The sequence below is a fragment of the Daphnia carinata genome, chromosome 1, assembly GCF_022539665.2.
Source record: "Daphnia carinata strain CSIRO-1 chromosome 1, CSIRO_AGI_Dcar_HiC_V3, whole genome shotgun sequence".
Taxonomy (NCBI): domain Eukaryota; kingdom Metazoa; phylum Arthropoda; class Branchiopoda; order Diplostraca; family Daphniidae; genus Daphnia; species Daphnia carinata.
The window spans coordinates 5,251,581-5,267,836 of record NC_081331.1 but is presented as its reverse complement, the minus strand read 5'-3'; the positions used below and the strand labels follow the sequence as shown (position 1 = coordinate 5,267,836).

At 41.0% G+C, this 16,256-nt stretch overlaps 8 protein-coding genes and 1 long non-coding RNA gene across 9 annotated transcripts in view; 4 read left to right on the top strand and 5 right to left on the bottom strand.

Annotated features, from left to right (window-relative positions):
• Window positions 1-16,256, bottom strand: part of LOC130692143 (uncharacterized) — a 73,763-nt gene that overhangs the window by 37,178 nt on the left and 20,329 nt on the right. The window lies entirely within an intron of this gene.
• Window positions 1,333-2,047, bottom strand: LOC130692141 (uncharacterized). The gene is made up of 2 exons (XM_057515218.2): window positions 1,729-2,047; window positions 1,333-1,664 (listed from the first exon to the last, which is right to left on the bottom strand). Exons 1-2 carry the CDS (start codon window positions 2,028-2,030, stop codon window positions 1,376-1,378), a joined length of 591 nt encoding a protein of 196 aa, XP_057371201.1. The 5' UTR covers window positions 2,031-2,047; the 3' UTR covers window positions 1,333-1,375.
• On the bottom strand, window positions 2,724-3,416 carry LOC130692139 (uncharacterized). The gene is made up of 2 exons (XM_057515216.2): window positions 3,093-3,416; window positions 2,724-3,025 (listed from the first exon to the last, which is right to left on the bottom strand). The coding sequence occupies exons 1-2, from the start codon at window positions 3,395-3,397 to the stop codon at window positions 2,728-2,730; spliced, it is 603 nt and encodes a 200-aa protein (XP_057371199.1). The 5' UTR covers window positions 3,398-3,416; the 3' UTR covers window positions 2,724-2,727.
• Window positions 4,271-5,210, bottom strand: LOC130692137 (uncharacterized). Its single transcript, XM_057515213.2, has 2 exons — window positions 4,849-5,210; window positions 4,271-4,781 (listed from the first exon to the last, which is right to left on the bottom strand). Exons 1-2 carry the CDS (start codon window positions 5,157-5,159, stop codon window positions 4,481-4,483), a joined length of 612 nt encoding a protein of 203 aa, XP_057371196.1. The 5' UTR covers window positions 5,160-5,210; the 3' UTR covers window positions 4,271-4,480.
• Window positions 5,801-6,570, bottom strand: LOC130692229 (uncharacterized). Its single transcript, XM_057515303.2, has 2 exons — window positions 6,225-6,570; window positions 5,801-6,154 (listed from the first exon to the last, which is right to left on the bottom strand). The coding sequence occupies exons 1-2, from the start codon at window positions 6,548-6,550 to the stop codon at window positions 5,863-5,865; spliced, it is 618 nt and encodes a 205-aa protein (XP_057371286.2). The 5' UTR covers window positions 6,551-6,570; the 3' UTR covers window positions 5,801-5,862.
• LOC130692228 (uncharacterized) lies at window positions 8,505-9,465 on the top strand. Its single transcript, XM_057515302.2, has 3 exons — window positions 8,505-8,908; window positions 8,977-9,054; window positions 9,123-9,465. The coding sequence occupies exons 1-3, from the start codon at window positions 8,562-8,564 to the stop codon at window positions 9,430-9,432; spliced, it is 735 nt and encodes a 244-aa protein (XP_057371285.1). The 5' UTR covers window positions 8,505-8,561; the 3' UTR covers window positions 9,433-9,465.
• On the top strand, window positions 11,272-11,738 carry LOC130692136 (uncharacterized). Its single transcript, XR_009420951.1, has 2 exons — window positions 11,272-11,366; window positions 11,429-11,738. It is a non-coding gene; the product is annotated as an uncharacterized LOC130692136 (long non-coding RNA).
• Window positions 13,234-14,111, top strand: LOC130692140 (uncharacterized). Its single transcript, XM_057515217.2, has 2 exons — window positions 13,234-13,584; window positions 13,688-14,111. The coding sequence occupies exons 1-2, from the start codon at window positions 13,295-13,297 to the stop codon at window positions 13,992-13,994; spliced, it is 597 nt and encodes a 198-aa protein (XP_057371200.1). The 5' UTR covers window positions 13,234-13,294; the 3' UTR covers window positions 13,995-14,111.
• LOC130692135 (uncharacterized) lies at window positions 14,820-15,721 on the top strand. The gene is made up of 2 exons (XM_057515211.2): window positions 14,820-15,202; window positions 15,300-15,721. Exons 1-2 carry the CDS (start codon window positions 14,907-14,909, stop codon window positions 15,604-15,606), a joined length of 603 nt encoding a protein of 200 aa, XP_057371194.1. The 5' UTR covers window positions 14,820-14,906; the 3' UTR covers window positions 15,607-15,721.

Here is a 16,256-nt window from a genome sequence, read left to right as displayed (position 1 = left end):
AGGATACGTACACACTTAGTTGATTTCCGTTTCCTTGTTATTTTGTTTTTGTAAACAAAAAGCTTCTCGTCGTATGCTGGCAAAAGCGATTGAATTTACCGACCATCAGATGGCGCTGCATTATTTGAATTTGGAAGGCTAATTTTTGAAAAATTCTTTTTTTGTTTTTATAAAGAAAATTTTTCTTGGAATTTTTTTCGAAGTCGCGCCACACAAGTCCAAGGGTTAGTGCCTTTTTTTTTTAAATCTTCACGTAATTCATTTCTGTCTGTCTAGTCCATTTGCTCTTCCTTCTTTAATGAAGCCGACTTCGGTCATCGAGTGATCGATAGCGAGATTCAAACTACGCGTTTAAAGGTATTTTTTGAGAAAAAAACAATCACGTCTTGTGTCAGCAAAGAGTAGACGAGCTGCGACCGCAAGCATATCGGTCGATTCCTTTTCACACTCTGTTAAATACGACATGAAAGCCCACAATTTCATTGTATGAAAAATATTTTGTAATCACGCTGAGACCCTTGCAAAAAGTCTTTTGTTCTTCTGTTTTAGTTTGAAGTTTTGTCTTCTCATTTTAATCCTTTGTGATTTTCATGCCAAGTTTTACCTACTTCCCTTTTGATTATTTTTCCTTAACTCAATGCCGATGACATCAAATCGAACATTTGTATACGAAACCCAATGATTGGCTTTCACATGTATCACGCACGAAAATTTGCAAATCCTAAAACTTGGTCCCCCCCTCCTCTTCGTTGAACAGTCTGTTTGGATATCTCGTAACTATGTCATCGATAGTTGTTACTCTTTCCTTTTTTTTTCAAGCTTAACATGATCTGAAGTTGTTTGTTTTTCCTTTTGTTTTCAATTTCTTATTCATTTCTCCCCCGTGCATTGTCACTTTTTTGATGAACATTATCGCTCTCTTCCCTTTTCCGCACCTGTAAAACACCCCCTCCTATTCTGTTTTCCTCCGTCTCAGCCGTTCACACAATTTCATTCTTACTCGGTAGCTGGATCCCTTTTGTTGCCCATTTTGTTCTAGCTCCAGGTCGACCTCCATACATACATATAACTCAATTTGTAAGAGAAGAAGAAGCAGAAAGAGGGGAAAAGAAAACGGGCGAGAACGAAGAGGAGAAGATGTGAATACAAATTTGTGAGATAATATGAAGTTCATCTTCAATTGATTCAATGGTTTGTTACCATGCATGAATTGATGTATTACCATCGTGCAATCCTACAGACACAAAGTATTACTTCGCTACGTTTATTAAATTACGAAACAGTCGTCCATCAACGTCTTAACAGAAACTGATGGCTGATTAAATGCTCGATGCCTATGCCCGCCATGATGTAGATGCAAGATAGATTACAAACCCTAGCACGCATTGAAGCCGCTCGCTTGCGAGCAAATGGGCGTTGATCTGGAAGTGGTAGTGGTCGTCGATGTCGACGTGCTTGTTACGCGCAAAAAGAGACGTGGATCAGCTACAATCACTGGCTGGCGAACAAATGGATTGTAATAATTTGTAGGACCGTAACGATAGCCAAACGTTGATTGAGGCATCACATAGTCAGGATACCCGCGCCATATTGCCACTTGGGGATCAGCTTTGCGTTCTCTCCTGGAAGACAGCTCCATGTCGGTAAGCTGTGTAGTCTCAACTCTGTTGCCATAACGTCGTAAACAGTTAATTCGAACGACAATAAAATCTTGAAAATTTCGATTACTTGTTTACTGGAGAAGGATGAATAGAATCATCATCGTCCTCGACGAATCGTCTACGTCGGCCAGCGTTGCAAGCTACGTTAGTAAATACCGTACAAGTGGTCGTTGTGGTTGTCGTCGTTGTTGTTGTAGTCGTCAATAACGACCAGAAAAGACGACTGTCGTAAATCAAATTCGGAGATTGCAATTCAGCATCTGGGTAGCCTTGATACTGGTACAAGCTGTCGTCGTAGTAGGGCTGATATGGGACGTTTCCCTTGACCATCGTAATGGAAACGTACAAGAGAAAAGCAAAATGGCGCATTATTACGATTCGGAGGTATTTTCTGATGGAAAGAGGACAGCCTCGGATGACTTGAAGATATGAACGGAACAATCACTGTGATGCAAAACGTTTATATACCGAAAGAAATTGCAGTGCAAAATGAACCGACATCAGGATTTTTGTGTCATCCTTATTTGGTCAGTTTAACGTACTGTAATTTCGTCTCTTTCATTCCGATGCCGCAGGATAAAGACATGCCTTCTATTCAGTTATAGTGATCATAGTTTAAAGTTAACTATTGCTCAATTTTGAATGATTCAGCACTTTTCATCAGGCTAAATGATGGTGTCGCAGTTTGAGCCAGAGAACTTCATCGTCCTTAAAAGCTTTGACAACACGTAGAAAAGGCCATCAGAGGCGCCCTCTACTACGAGTTATATTTAATAAGTCGTTAGTAGAAGCGTCTTAAAATTTGCCAAGAGGCATTCGCCATCCAACTCTGACCGTATTGCCAATTTCAACAGCTTTGCAGAAGTCAGATCAGATCAAATCAAAAGAACAGATGGTGAACTGAGTAATACGAGTCCTTGTATTTCGATTCAACCGCAATTAAGCGCTATTAAATTAACTGTTTTGCCAGGGTCTTCCGCCTCTAAGTTCCCCACCAATAAATAACGGGGAGTAAGTAAAAAATGAGTAACGGTAACATGAAATACGTCGAGTTACGGTTCCCCATTTAACAGGGATTGAAGCCGCTCGGTTGGGAACAGATTGGTGTTGACCTGGAAGTTGTGGTCGTCGTGGATGTGCTGGTCGTCGTGTAACCGTAATACAACAAGAAACGCGGATCGGACCCAATGACCGGACGGCGGATGTACGGATTGTACACGGTAACGAACGGGCGCTGACCGAAGGTGGACAGAGGTTGGTATGAAGGATAGTCAACTCCTCCACGCCAATAGGCAAACTGAGGTGCAGCTTTGCGTTCGATTCTCGATGCGAAATCTACTTCCGCAAGCGGTGTGGCCTCAACCCTGTCACAAATTTAAAAAAAACCATAAGATTTCGAGAGCTTTTTCCTTCCAGTGTTCAGTTACGAACTTGTTGACTGGAGATGGTTCGATGGAATCATCGTCACCCTGGAGGAAGCTTCTGCGACGACGACCATTGTTACAGGCGTTGGCAGCCACTACTGTACAGGTTGTTGTTGTTGTTGTTGTCGTCGTCGTGGTGGATGTTAAATAGGACCAGAAAAGACGGTTGTCATAGGCCACATTCGGGGTACGACTATCAGTCAATGGATAGCTCGGATATGGGTACGCACTTCCATCGTAATACGGATGATATTGGGCGTATCCTTGAACTACGACAATGCTGACAAATAACGCAAAAACAAATGAATGCATTTTTGCTGGAAATGATTTCCCTTTGGAAAGAATCTTGCTTGCGAAAGTCTACAATGGCAACTGCAAATTTTGCCAATCAAGCGAGCAGGTTTATATAGTCCAGATTGTACTGGAGGGGAGGGGTGTCTTAAAGTGTGGTTAATTTCAATCCTTATTTGGGTGGTTCACATCCTGTCATTTTTTCCAATCTATTTTCATAATCGCTAGAGAGGTGTTGGTTTCATGTGCCGTAGGCCAAACTTAAAGTTGCAATTTATGTTCTGCAATTTCCAAAAGCCTTTCTCGTTGCGAACGGTTGTTCCCCTTTGTTAGCCGTGGAAACCAGAGGACAAATCAGCAGGGAAGTTCCATTGACACTGCCCTTGAAAACGGGTTTGCTAACATCAGCAAACTCGACGTGGATGAAATAAAGGTGCCTTTCCTCTATTTGTTTTCTCACGACAAATTAGAAGTTGAGCAATAATTCGTCTCAAAATTATGATGTTCATTAGCGGGATCTCCAAGTATAAGTTATTATGTTTTCATTATAGAACAGATCATGTTGCGCTTTGTTTTCAAGTCTTACGAAATAAAATGTGTTTTTATCTTAAGTTGCGTTAAAAGTTCTTTTTACTGTATTTCTTTCATATTATAGGTTTTTTCAAACCTTACGTACTGGACAACAAGTCAATAACCTCTTCATTGCGGTCTTGCTAAGTAGTTTCAAATTACCACCGTTTATCTTTATGCGGTTAAACTTAAAGGACGTCGCTTGTACCAAAGGCAACGTATGTAGCTTCGCAAAGCTGCAGTTTATTAACGCTTATTCGACGTTTGAAACTATTTGTTATAAGAAAATTAATGACGGTAACTTTTAAAAGGCCAAGAAATTAATTTAATGTAGAATTGTATATTTCCATGCCATCTGCCAAAACGAAAATGTAAAAAAATTCATTCCTTCTGAAATAATTAATGAAATTTTCTAATGTTTTATCGCCTTAACTTTCGCCACCAATAAATAATGGAAATAGAAACAATATTTTGTTTCGAATTCTTCAAACTCATCATCAAAATAATGTTAAATATAGGCAAATGTAAAGGTTTTCAACACTGATTGAAGTTGCTAGGCGACGAACAGACAGGCGTCGATCTGGAAGTGGTAGTCACGGTAGTTGTCGATGTCCTCGTCACTTGCAGTTGCACGAATAGTCGTGGATCAGCTGCAACAACAGGCCGGCGGAAGAACGGATTGTAGGCAACGGGGAATGGACGTTGGCCGAATGTGGACTGAACTTCGTATGGCGTGTAATCAGCAGAAGCACGCCAATATGCAATTTGCGGATCGGGTTTGCGTTCCTTTCTAATCATTGATGCTTGCATGTCAGGGAGCTGGGTTGGCTCCACCCTAGAAAGAGACAAAAACATTGTAAGAATTAATAATGCAGAAGCTTTTCAATGATTTTGGCACTCACTTGTTTACTGGAGAAGGTTCAATGTCCTCCTCGTCGTCAAGGAAGCCTCTGCGGCGACGACCAGCAACGCAGGCAGCGGCGTTTGCGGCGTTCGATACCGTGCAAGTTGTGGTGGTCGTTGTTGTGGATGTGGTGGTCGTTGTAAACCAAGATGTCACTTGGAAAAGAAAACGGTCTTGGTCGATGACAGGCTGGATGCCAGGGATCGGAGCACCCGCATAAGGATACAGGAGATCGTCGTAATACGGCTGATATTGGGCATTGGCAACGGTTGCAATAGAAACGGCCAAAAGGCAAACGAAGAACTGCATTTTGATTTTTCTTTGCCCAAATGTTTCGAGAATATGCTTGCCAAAATCGACGATAGCAACTGCAGAATTGTAGTGCAGTCCAGTCAAGTTTATATACTGCAGATGATACGGCTGAGAGAAATAGCAGCATGAGGTTGATTGCCATCCCTTTTTCGTTTGGTTCAAGTAACGTACTTTGCGATAACAAACTAAACGGCTTTTATACGTATGCCTCAGGCGTTTTATTTCATTTTTTGTATTTGCCTTTTCTGCCGCATTCGCCAACTAAACGACATTCTACTCGTCGGTAAATACATCGACATAGCCGGAGGACCAAAAGCTGGGAAATTCCAACACCTGAACACTTACTCTATTTAATAGGTAACAGTGCTGGACACGCAATTACCTTTTTTTTGAATTTTTTAAGGAAACCGAAGGAAATGCGTATTTGTTGATAGCATGTTACCCATGAGACGTACGGGAAATAACATCCTTCCTGGAATATAATACCAAAGTCCTTTGCTTATTGTAACTAAATATCCCCATTAAGCCCTTTTTCTTTGCAACCTTGTGAGTTTTTTGAACCTCCCAATAAAGAGTGCAACTTTCTTAATGGCCGTATATATTTTTTTTTTATTGAATTTTCAAAATTTAACAACTTCCGTTCGCATTTTTGTTTCTCCGTTAATTAAATCGGGGTCGAAATGGGGATGACAACTGTGGCTTAGCACTGATTGAAATTACTTGCTGAAGAACAACCTGGCGTCGACCTAGACGTGGTAGTCGTACTGCTGGTCACTGTCGTGACTCGAAGAATAAACAAACGCGAATCAGCTGCCACGACCGGCGGGCGCATGTAAGGATAATAGTTCGCAGGGTAAGGACCTGGGCCAAATGTCGATTGGAGTTCGTAACCAGGGTACTCAGAATCGACACGCCAAAATAGAAATTGAGGGTCAGCTTTGCGTTCGGTCCTGACAAGTGTTTCCATATCGGCAGCTTGAGTAGTTTCAACTCTAGAAAACACGGATAAGTACGTCATACCTGTCAGATGTACAGTATCAAAGAAGAACAATGGTTACATACTCGTTTACTAGCGAAGGTTCAATGACGTCGTCATGCTCTCCTACTATGAATCTCTTGCGACGGCCAGGGCAAACAAAGTTAGTCGACACGGTACAGGTGGTTGTGGAAGTGGATGTCGTCGTTGTCGTCGACGTGTAGAAAGAAGTGATGGCATTAAAAATCTGGTTGAAGAAGATCCGATTTTCCTGATCAGGGGACGGGATAACAGGAACCTGATGATCCGGATACGGATATGGATACAAAGCATCGCGGTAATACGCCTGGTATTGCGCATTACCTTGAATAATGGCAACCAAAACGGACAAAAAGAAAACGAAAAAGCGCATTTTCTTTAAATCGAAAATAAATCGGAGACTGACTTGTCGAAGACAGTGAAAGAGACTGCAGACCTTTGATGATTTCTGATCATTTTATAGGCATTTCATCTGATTGACATGGGCAAAAAGAGAGGGGAAAACACGAACTTCAATTGAGATGGGTTGCAATTTTAGTCGTGTTTTGGAGACTCGCACCCCGATATTTTCCTCGAAATTATACTTTTCTTCTCCATTCGAAATCTAGCAGCTCTTCGCTTCAAGGCAAACTTAAAACCTCATCAATGACGTAAATTACCCAAAATATGGATTGCGTACAGTTGTACATGTCCGATTTGAATTTTTTTATTATTTAACCAAAATATCTAGTTTACATTTCTTGATGATGTTCGGATTACATTGCAGCGTTCACCTCCCCAACAACGGCTGTGATAATAGGGTGTTGCATTATGTAGGGAAGTCCCAAATTTTCGCGCATTAGAACATCTGCACGCAAAAGTTTGGAAAAATTACAAGAAAAAAATCATTTTGGACACAACGCCAATGTCGTCCGTCTTATCGACTTTTGTTTCTTCAAATTCTAAACAAAAGGCTTATGCTAGTTGATAAGACCATTGTCCATATCAACTTTCTCCGTAAATGCAACTCGAGGGCTCAAAGCAGCGGAGCAACACATGCGAGTGCTTTGACCTACAAACGCATAGTAACAGTTTAGTGCCTTTTCACGCTCACGGGAAAAATCATTATTGTTTTTTTTTTATGTTCCACCGCGGGAGTGGGATATGCGTTTCCTTATATCACCTTTTCAAGGCCTTTGACATGTACTCACGAAGCCGTGAAGAACAAAGGGGGTCGTTCACTTCTTTATCGTTTTCGTGTACGAAAGAAAAACAGTTTATTTTTTTCTTTTGAGAAACTCACGGTCTAGAGGTGAACGCCGAGACGATGAAGGTCATCGAGGTCTTTGTCATTGGAAGCGTGAACACTAACCGTTCGTCGACCCTCCCGGATAGGCGTTCCACGAAATTGCATACGAATTGGGAGTCATTAGGCAGGTCGGGACTATCCTAGAAAAAAAAAATGTCCATGTTATTAGATTTTCGGCTGGCTGCTCGAAAAAAAGAAAATCATTTGACAGGAATTACAGTTAATCTTCTGGCAAGTTTTAAAAATGATATTATTTTACTAGTAGCTTGTACAGGATGAAGCACACCGACCATGTAAATTGATTATCTTCACAATCAAGGCGATTCTTAAAATTCAAAACAGGCCAACTTCAAATTTCTTTTGTTTGTATACGGGTTAAAGAACTTGAATCAACGACGAATGATATTTTATTCAAACGTATTGTTGTAGACTGCAGCGTATCCCAACATGGTTTCAGGGGTTGGGAGATGTAAACGTGAGCTTCATCGTCTTCCGTAGTTAAGAACCGAAGGCCAAGCAATAAACTACGTACAAGGCCAAGAATAGAAAGCGCTTGAATTATGTGTCTGCAGCAAGCCTTTATGGTAAACAGGTACAAGCAAATAAGCATGTGGTTTCTTTTATTATTGCCACCACGAACAGATAAACTCCTCACGCCAAAGGCCTTTCTTTAATCTTTTGCGTATATCTTCGGCCGTCCTAAAGAAATTTTCTTCCTGCGCTTTTGCACGTAACCCAAAACAATTTATAACGAAGAAATAAATTATTAGTGGCGTAAATGTGTCAGAGCTTTCGAGGACAACTAAAGGCATTGAACCCAAGGAAGCGCTAATCCAGTTTATGCGTTGCGTCAGAGGACTCCATACATGAATGTCCAGAAATCGGACTCGTGGCGTTTGGGACAAATCAACAAAATTCAAACAAAAATTAAAAGCATGTGCGCAAGTAGTTGGTAAAAAAACAAGAACAAACAAACTTGTTTATAGGAATAGCGGGAACTTTGGGCTTGTATAAAAACAGATTTCTAATACTGCGTGATCAACAGTGCTTCGTAATAGATCAAGAACTATTCATCTCTTGTAGTTTGACAAACAAAATGCGTTTAGCGATTTCTGTACTCGTTTTCTTCGTAAGTTACGCGGCCGTTAATGCCGTCGCAGATCCTCAATTGCCATATGACCTTTCTCCTGATTATTTTGACCGGAATCCTGACTTTACTCCGGATGGGCTTCGCACAGTTGGCATGAACGTCGGTGGATATCTGTTGTCTTTTCCAAGGCAAACTAGAACGGCAGTGAGAATTCTGGCTTCCACAGTTACTTGTACGATGTCGGTCGCCAATCGTTGCAGTGTTCGGGCTACAGGAGGCAAACCAGCACGACCTGCAAGACCAGCGCGACCTGCAAGACCAGGACGACCTGCAGTCGCCACCGAGCAGAAACGGTAACTTAGTGGACTTTAATTAAATTATTAAATTCATGTTGCATAACTTTTCCTTTTGTTTATGCCAGCGACACCGCAGAGAATGACGAAGAGGACTTTGAAGCGGAACAAGAACAATTCCTTATAGCTCCTTCTGCTGTCCAAGAGTAAATGGCCATATCAATCAATAGTTGGCTGTGTAATTTTCAATTTCCATTAATTATTTATCTTTCAGGCTTGAGACCACACCATTACCAACGCGAGATGCTCGCGCTGCTGATCCGCAACGCTTCGTGATGTCTCCGGGATTCCGTTACCAACCCCAAGATATCCAATCAGCTTTCGAAAGCGGACCTTATGAGATGTCTCTGCCGTTCAACAGACGATACCCACTTCGTGGCCAACAACAACGTCAAATGCCAGCCTTTATCCAAAGCTTATTCGCCGCAACAACAGTGTCAACTAGCTTCGGTTTCGCCTTTTTCACGGTGACTCCATCGTGTTCAGTTGCCGGCCCGCTCCCTCAGTGTCCAAACGGGAAATAACTCGGCATTAGATGTAAAGTCATTTACTTAACGTTGAGTCAACAAGACTAATGTATTTCAGATTTTCGCATTTCTGTACTGGTAGCATTATATTTGATTGTACAAATGAGTTCGTTTAAATCAAATTTACTATGATAATATACAAGAAGTTTAGCTAAACACTCGCGAGAAAGGAAATGTAAAGCCAGCCCGTGAATAATTAACCGCTCCAAAAACCGAAGACTGCCCGGGCAAGTGTGTTATTTAAGTGTACTTCAACCCACATCGTAGGTTAAGAAATTTCTCTACCACCGTGTTTGGTAATGAATCACGTTGGCTAGCAACTAGAAACAGGCAAAATATTCTAAGGTCGCCTTCTGGCGTTTTCTAGTTCTCTTTTGCACACTTTATAACATCGCCCAGCAGTTGATATTGATCGCGTAACCCAGTTTTTCCTTGCGTTCCGCAACTTGTTGTTGCTGTAGAAACGACCTGACGAATTGGGAAACAAGACATCCTCAATGAGCATTGTAGCTTTTCATAGAACGTGCCTTGAAGTTCATGTACTTTTGTGAGCCAGTTTCACGAACGGGTTTCTTGTTTTGCGTTTTTAAAATTCAAAACCACCCCTTGAAATTTCATTAATCCACACTGACAGCTGTCTTCACGTAACCTATCCTCAGTCAAATGTCAGCTATTTTCAGCGGTCAGGTACGCAGGAATATTTGAAACACCACGCAAAATTTCGCAACTATCGGTTCTTTGACCCTCATTTCTTCTTTAATGACTTACCCACGAAGTTTGTTACCATTCCATTAAAAAAAAATTACAGCTGGAAGCCTCCCCTACCTACATTCAATTTTGAAAAACGATGAAGTTGATATCGGGTCAGGACTCATTTTCTGACAGCAGATACTTTCTGCTTGGCTTCATTAGTCAATTTAAAACCTGATAATGCTTTAAAGCATTTGACCCTTATTAGGACTCATGACGAAATGCATCTAGAATAATTTGATTTGAGGGATGATATGATAGAATGAATAATTCAACAGCTCCCACTGCTTGAAAGTGCAGCGCAAGAAAGTGATTTGCCGATGTCACTTGTCGATGAAGAATAGCTTCATATTTGTAAATCCTCACGAAAAGACAAGAACAAGTCAATAGTATTTCCGCAAACATTCATTTTATAAGAAATTTTGAATTTTATGATAATAATTCAATTACCTTTTATGTAAAAGAGTACAAGGGCCACAAGAAGACATTGAACTCAGCACCAATATCAAGTACGAATCTGTCTGCGTAGACTGATCGTCGAATCCGGTTACGAACTAGGGAATCTCGATCCAGAAACTAATTGAAATAATACAGAAAACCGGAATTACAAAGTATGTAAAACACGTTTGAAGAGGGGATAACATCGCTCTTGTATAAAACTGAGCGGGTAAGCGGTTAGATGGTCAGTCGTGAAATAAAATTCCCAGTTCACATTAGTAATAAGCTGAGCGTCTTTTCAGTTTAAAATGCGTGTAGCGCTCTTTATATTATTTGTTTTCGCAGCCTACGGAAGCATTACTGCCTTCCGACGCCCGGCAGGAGCTTACGGTTTCTATCCGTATGTTAATGACCCGTCCCAGCAGGAGGCGGAAGCACAAGCTCGCCAGCAGCTTTTCTGGGCGATAAGAGACTTACTGACGGTGAATATTCCAAGGAGCACCGTACGTGCAACGTCAACTTCAACAATTGACATGACATGCACGAAATCTGTGGCTAGGGCTTGTCGTCCAAATCAAATGCCTTTTCTGCGATTACCAGTAGATAATTCTGAAATGTAAATTCTAATGCAACATGTTCCTCACTAAATTATGTTTACATTAACGTCGTTTGTTTTTTTTCAGAATCGAGGCAGAAGAAGACGGTGATGAACAATTTCCCGTAGTTCCTACTACTGTTCAACAGTAAGTATATTCCATTGAAATTTTGTGTTTCAATGTTACTTAATTTACTTTGAAAATGACAGAGTTGAAACTACAGCACTGCCAGCCAGACAGGCTCGTGCGGCCGACCCGCAGTATTTCGTGAATCCTAGAGCGTATGAAAATCAACTTCGTAAAATTCAGTCGGCTTTCTACAGCGAACCTTACGATCCCATTCCCATGCCGTTCTACGATTCATATCCACAACCGGTTGCTGGCCAACGTCAGCTTTTCAGCGGGATGTTGACTGCAACAGTGACAGTGAAAACGGCTCTCGAAATCAACACCGTCACGAAAACCCCAAGATGTTCAAGAGCCGGACCGTTACCTCAATGCCCGAACGCTTAATTATTTTTATAAATCTGTTTGCCTTATTTATCGCAATTGGAAATATAACGGTGGTTTATTTACCAATGTTAAGTCAACCTACTTTTATTCACTATACTGGTATTCTGTTTTAAGAATTTGGCGTGTCAAACTAAATGCAATTAATCAGTCAGTACGCGATTGAACGACTGGTTGATGGACTTGCTTTGAACATTCATCCTTTTAGCTGAAAATAATCAACAAAACACTAAGTTCTATTATTGCTCATTATTTTATTGGACCAAGTCATTGGGTGCGAACGGGGACGCGATTACGATGTTATACAAGGCAAGTAGTATAGTTTTTAGGGTTGTTTTATTAACCAACCACTTGGAGGTCCACATCTTGTCGGTTAGCTTATCCGGTTTGATGACGCACTAGGGGGACTTTTATCGATTGTATTTTCAACTAGTTGATTCGTACAAAACAAAACGAGATATCATCTAACTTGCGCGTTGTCGATTGCTGTTATCAATCAAGTTTTGTTGTGACATAGCACAGGTTGCCAATAGTTTCCCTATTTGAAGTCATCTCCCCAATCCCATTATTAAGTTATGTTACGTTTTCTACATCAGCTTATGATATTGCGCATCAAGTTTTTTCTAAGTTGTTTCTATTAGCATAGCCCTCCTTTTATGGCCTGAAAAAGCTCTCCGTTAAGGAAAGAGAGGGGAAAAATTAATTGGGAAAACTGACCAGTTCAATCTAGCTTATCTGAAGTTAATACTTATTCAGGATAAACCAAAAAGCCAAATGAAGTATGAAATCCTTTTTTGTATTATGTTAAACATTCTCTTTGTGGTAAATGCGCATAGAAATGGATTGTATACTAGTAAGAAAACTCGTATATACCGCTAAAGTTATTCGCCAATATCTGTAAAAAGTCGAACTTGCAAAGGTGTAAACTCACCGCCTTCCGCATTTAAGATTACGTAATACTATAACTAAAAAGAAGAGGCCTTTATTAAACAACCAATTCATTGTTAACGAAATGCGGGAGACGACATACAATTTCGCTTTCTCTCGAACGTTTTGGCCTTGAATCAGCACTGTTAACAAGCAAGCGTTCACACAGATGTAACACTAAATGGTTACTTCGTTCAGGCCAATAGCCGTAGGCTTCCAGCCTTCAACCTTATTCTTACAGGCCAATAAAATTTTATGGCCTCACGACGTGCGGCGGGGAAGGCGGATTTTAACCGTACATGGCATACAATATGGAACAGAACGCCTGGCGTTATCTCTTCCTGCTTTCTTTCGTTAAAATATTAGCCTTTTTTGTTCGAATAATTACTTTTTTTGTTTTTTTTTTCGACCACGAAAAAATGACGGGGGATGAGTACGGCCGTAAAAGTCATAATTTTCGTTTCGCCTATGTGTTACACATGTAATAATGACGCTCCGTATTCCTCTGCATAGCTCCAAAACCATATAAATATGGCAGTTGGCTGCTAGAATTTCTACAGTGTTCTGTCGATCGCTAAGCTACCTTTAAATCCATCTCGCTGCAGTCGAGCTTATTAGCCTTTTTCTTTCTAATTAAAATGCGTTTAGTTCTATCAGTACTCGCTGTCTTGTTGGCTTGCGTAGCCGCTCAGGATCAGCCTCAATTCCTTGCTTATCGTAATCCTTATCAGGTTCCGTATTACGGGGAGAACGTCTTTGTTCCTGAAGATCCCCGACTTTTTCGACCAACCACTACCGTGACATTCACCTCAACTTCAACAACTACCTGCACCCAATCTATTGCTACAGCTTGTCGCAAACGCCGAGGCGTCCTGTATGACGGAGACGAAGAAGAACAATTTCCCATTGTTCCGACTGCCGTTGAAACGTAATGAACCAACTTTAAATGCTAATTCATCATTTCCTAGACTTGAATAAATGTAATTCTTTTCTGTTGGGATCAACAAATCAATTTTTTGAAATTATTACAGAGTTGAGCCCACCCAAGTAGCAAGCCGTGATGTCCGCGCTGCTGATCCGCAGTTGTTGTTCGTGGCTCCACAATATGCATACCAACTTCAGTCTGGTTCTCAAAGTGGTCCGTTCAACTACCGTCCAGTTGCTGTACCTTTTTACGGCTCACACGCGCAGCCTGTTGCTGGCCAACGTCTTTTCTTCACTCAAATTCAGTCGGCCTTCACCGTGACAACCACTTCAACTGTCTTCACTGTCACCACATCCACCTCTGTACCAACTTGCTCAGTAGCCGGCACAATTGCCCAGTGCCCAAATGCATAACTTGTTTACTCGAAAGCTGGTCGTTGTGACCCTATCAATATTTTAGGATCAACACACAATAATGTATTAGAATATGATGTTCTGTTTCGTAATTTAATATACACCTTACAGCATCAATTTCGTCCATTTTCCATGTTTAATATACTATCATACTTTATATAGTATGAAGGCAAAAGATTTGACCAGTTCGTTCACCTTTTTCTTGCTCTAATATGGGCTAAAACTGGCTATGCCAAAGTTGGCTTACCTCTCGGTTCAAGGTAACGTTGCCTCGAAATATAAAACCAAGGGTAGCAGCGATAAAAAGCCTCGTGATAAAGGTACTGTCCATAAAATACCAGTTGCAGGGCAATAGAAAAAAACAGGAGACATGCAAATGATTGTCACCCATAGTTTTGTCACAGCCATATGAATTTTTTAGTTTTCAAAGGTAACTGTATTTGTTGGCGAATATTTTACAAAAATCCAACGTGGCACAAACACCATAGAATTAAATGCCAGTAAACGAGAAACCGGGATGCTATTGTGACGTGGAACATCATGATTACGTGTTATTGAACTCGTGCGCTTTGAATCCTACCATAGTCCCAATATGGTAACTGAATTATTAGCTAGGTTCCTAATTCTGATAGTTTCTATTTTCGTTCAATGCCACTCAGATAAACCTCTAGACTATAGCTCTTTTTTACGAACGTGTGTGTAAACTGTCTAGGATGAGGAGACCGTAGACTTGGCTCAGCCATTATACAGCTGTGTTTGGAAATCACGCCCTTTTTTCTTCCAACATTCAGCTGGTCCCTGACTATATAAATATGGCAGTCTATGGGTAAGGATTTCAACAGTGTTCTGCCAGCCATTGCACAGCCGAAAACAAACTTTGTTGCAGTCCAGCTAACATTTCTTAAATTCAAAATGCGTTTTACACTGTCTGTTTTCGCTGTTCTTTTGGCTTGCGTAGCAGCCCAGAACCAGCCCCAGTACGTAGTTTTCCGCAGTCCTTACCAAGCTCCTTTCTATGGCGATAGCGCAGATTTGCTTAACCCAGACGATCCACGACTTTTCTTACCCACCACTACCACAACAGTGACCTCAACTTCAACAGCTACCTGCACCAAATCTACTGCTACAGCTTGTCGCAGGCGCCGAGGTATCCAGTATGACGGAGACGAAGACGAACAGTTCCCCATCGTGCCCTCAGCTGTTGAAGGGTAAGAACTACGTTCCAATTGATCGTTCAATAAAAAATTTAATTATCCCTTGCTTATGTTAACAATTTATCAATGCACTATTCTGGTTTCGTTACAGTGTTGAGGCTACTCAGGTGTCAACCCGAGATGCTCGCGCTGCTGATCCCCAGTTGTTGGCCATGGCTCCATCACTCGCCTATCAACCCCAATCTGCTTTCCGTAGCGGGGCCTTCAACTACCATCCAGTTGTTGTACCTTATTTTGGCTCGCACGGCCAACCTGTTTCTGACGAACGTCTTTTCTTCACCCAAATTCAATCCGCTTTGACCGTGACTAAGACCTCCACTGTCTTCACTGTCACCACATCCACCTCTACACCAACTTGCTCAAAGACCGGCACAATTGCCCAATGCCCCAATGCTTAACTTTTTAAAATCCAAAGCTATCATTGTACCACATTATTTACTTTTTAAAATTCAGAAAGTACTGTACTGAAACATGCTATTCTGTTCATAATTTAAAATACACCTTTCAGCATCAGTTTTGTTTCAATTTCCAATTTTATCAATGTACTATACGGAAAGCATGCAATAACGCTGCATTCAAATGGGTTGGACACATTTTGCGTATTTATTTTTCAATATAGTGATACGTTCTTCTAGACCTGCCTAAATATCGTTTGTTTGCTATGCGTACGTTAGCATTTGTGACCACCTCATCTTCAGCATGACGTTGGACGCCGAACTAAAAATATGTTGTATCTACTCTTTTTCCCCGTTTATTTGGCTTTTGCCGTATCAGATCGGTTTTTAATCGTAGTGCATTTTTACATAAAATTTCTTTACGCTTATCTTGTTGTATCTTTTTCATGCTATCTCAGACGCAAGAATCTCAAAAAATGATGATGTGATTGCGTTATACAGCAGGCCGTAGAAAGATGCTGATTAATCAAACGTAACACAATTTCTTCTAATTATAAATGTTTCATATAGATACATACGCACGCATAATGAATTTCCAAAAGTTTTGTGCTGGAAGTGGTCTCTAGCACCGTCTACAAAGAACACTTCTAATA

What these genes read in the sequence shown, in the direction of transcription:
- LOC130692139 (XM_057515216.2), bottom strand. Translation starts at nt 3,397, where the DNA reads ATGCATTCATTTGTTTTTGCGTTATTTGTCAGCATTGTCGTAGTTCAA. An exon ending in GAACCATCTCCAGTCAACAA is followed by an intron (nt 3,026 to 3,092) that starts GTTCGTAACTGA and finishes AATTTGTGACAG; the next exon opens with GGTTGAGGCCACACCGCTTG.
- LOC130692141 (XM_057515218.2), bottom strand. Translation starts at nt 2,030, where the DNA reads ATGCGCCATTTTGCTTTTCTCTTGTACGTTTCCATTACGATGGTCAAG. An exon ending in CATCCTTCTCCAGTAAACAA is followed by an intron (nt 1,665 to 1,728) that starts GTAATCGAAATT and finishes TTATGGCAACAG; the next exon opens with AGTTGAGACTACACAGCTTA.
- LOC130692135 (XM_057515211.2), top strand. Translation starts at nt 14,907, where the DNA reads ATGCGTTTTACACTGTCTGTTTTCGCTGTTCTTTTGGCTTGCGTAGCA. An exon ending in GTGCCCTCAGCTGTTGAAGG is followed by an intron (nt 15,203 to 15,299) that starts GTAAGAACTACG and finishes GTTTCGTTACAG; the next exon opens with TGTTGAGGCTACTCAGGTGT.
- LOC130692228 (XM_057515302.2), top strand. Translation starts at nt 8,562, where the DNA reads ATGCGTTTAGCGATTTCTGTACTCGTTTTCTTCGTAAGTTACGCGGCC. An exon ending in GTCGCCACCGAGCAGAAACG is followed by an intron (nt 8,909 to 8,976) that starts GTAACTTAGTGG and finishes TGTTTATGCCAG; the next exon opens with CGACACCGCAGAGAATGACG. An exon ending in GCTCCTTCTGCTGTCCAAGA is followed by an intron (nt 9,055 to 9,122) that starts GTAAATGGCCAT and finishes TTTATCTTTCAG; the next exon opens with GCTTGAGACCACACCATTAC.
- LOC130692229 (XM_057515303.2), bottom strand. Translation starts at nt 6,550, where the DNA reads ATGCGCTTTTTCGTTTTCTTTTTGTCCGTTTTGGTTGCCATTATTCAA. An exon ending in GAACCTTCGCTAGTAAACGA is followed by an intron (nt 6,155 to 6,224) that starts GTATGTAACCAT and finishes CGTGTTTTCTAG; the next exon opens with AGTTGAAACTACTCAAGCTG.
- LOC130692140 (XM_057515217.2), top strand. Translation starts at nt 13,295, where the DNA reads ATGCGTTTAGTTCTATCAGTACTCGCTGTCTTGTTGGCTTGCGTAGCC. An exon ending in GTTCCGACTGCCGTTGAAAC is followed by an intron (nt 13,585 to 13,687) that starts GTAATGAACCAA and finishes AAATTATTACAG; the next exon opens with AGTTGAGCCCACCCAAGTAG.
- LOC130692137 (XM_057515213.2), bottom strand. Translation starts at nt 5,159, where the DNA reads ATGCAGTTCTTCGTTTGCCTTTTGGCCGTTTCTATTGCAACCGTTGCC. An exon ending in GAACCTTCTCCAGTAAACAA is followed by an intron (nt 4,782 to 4,848) that starts GTGAGTGCCAAA and finishes GTCTCTTTCTAG; the next exon opens with GGTGGAGCCAACCCAGCTCC.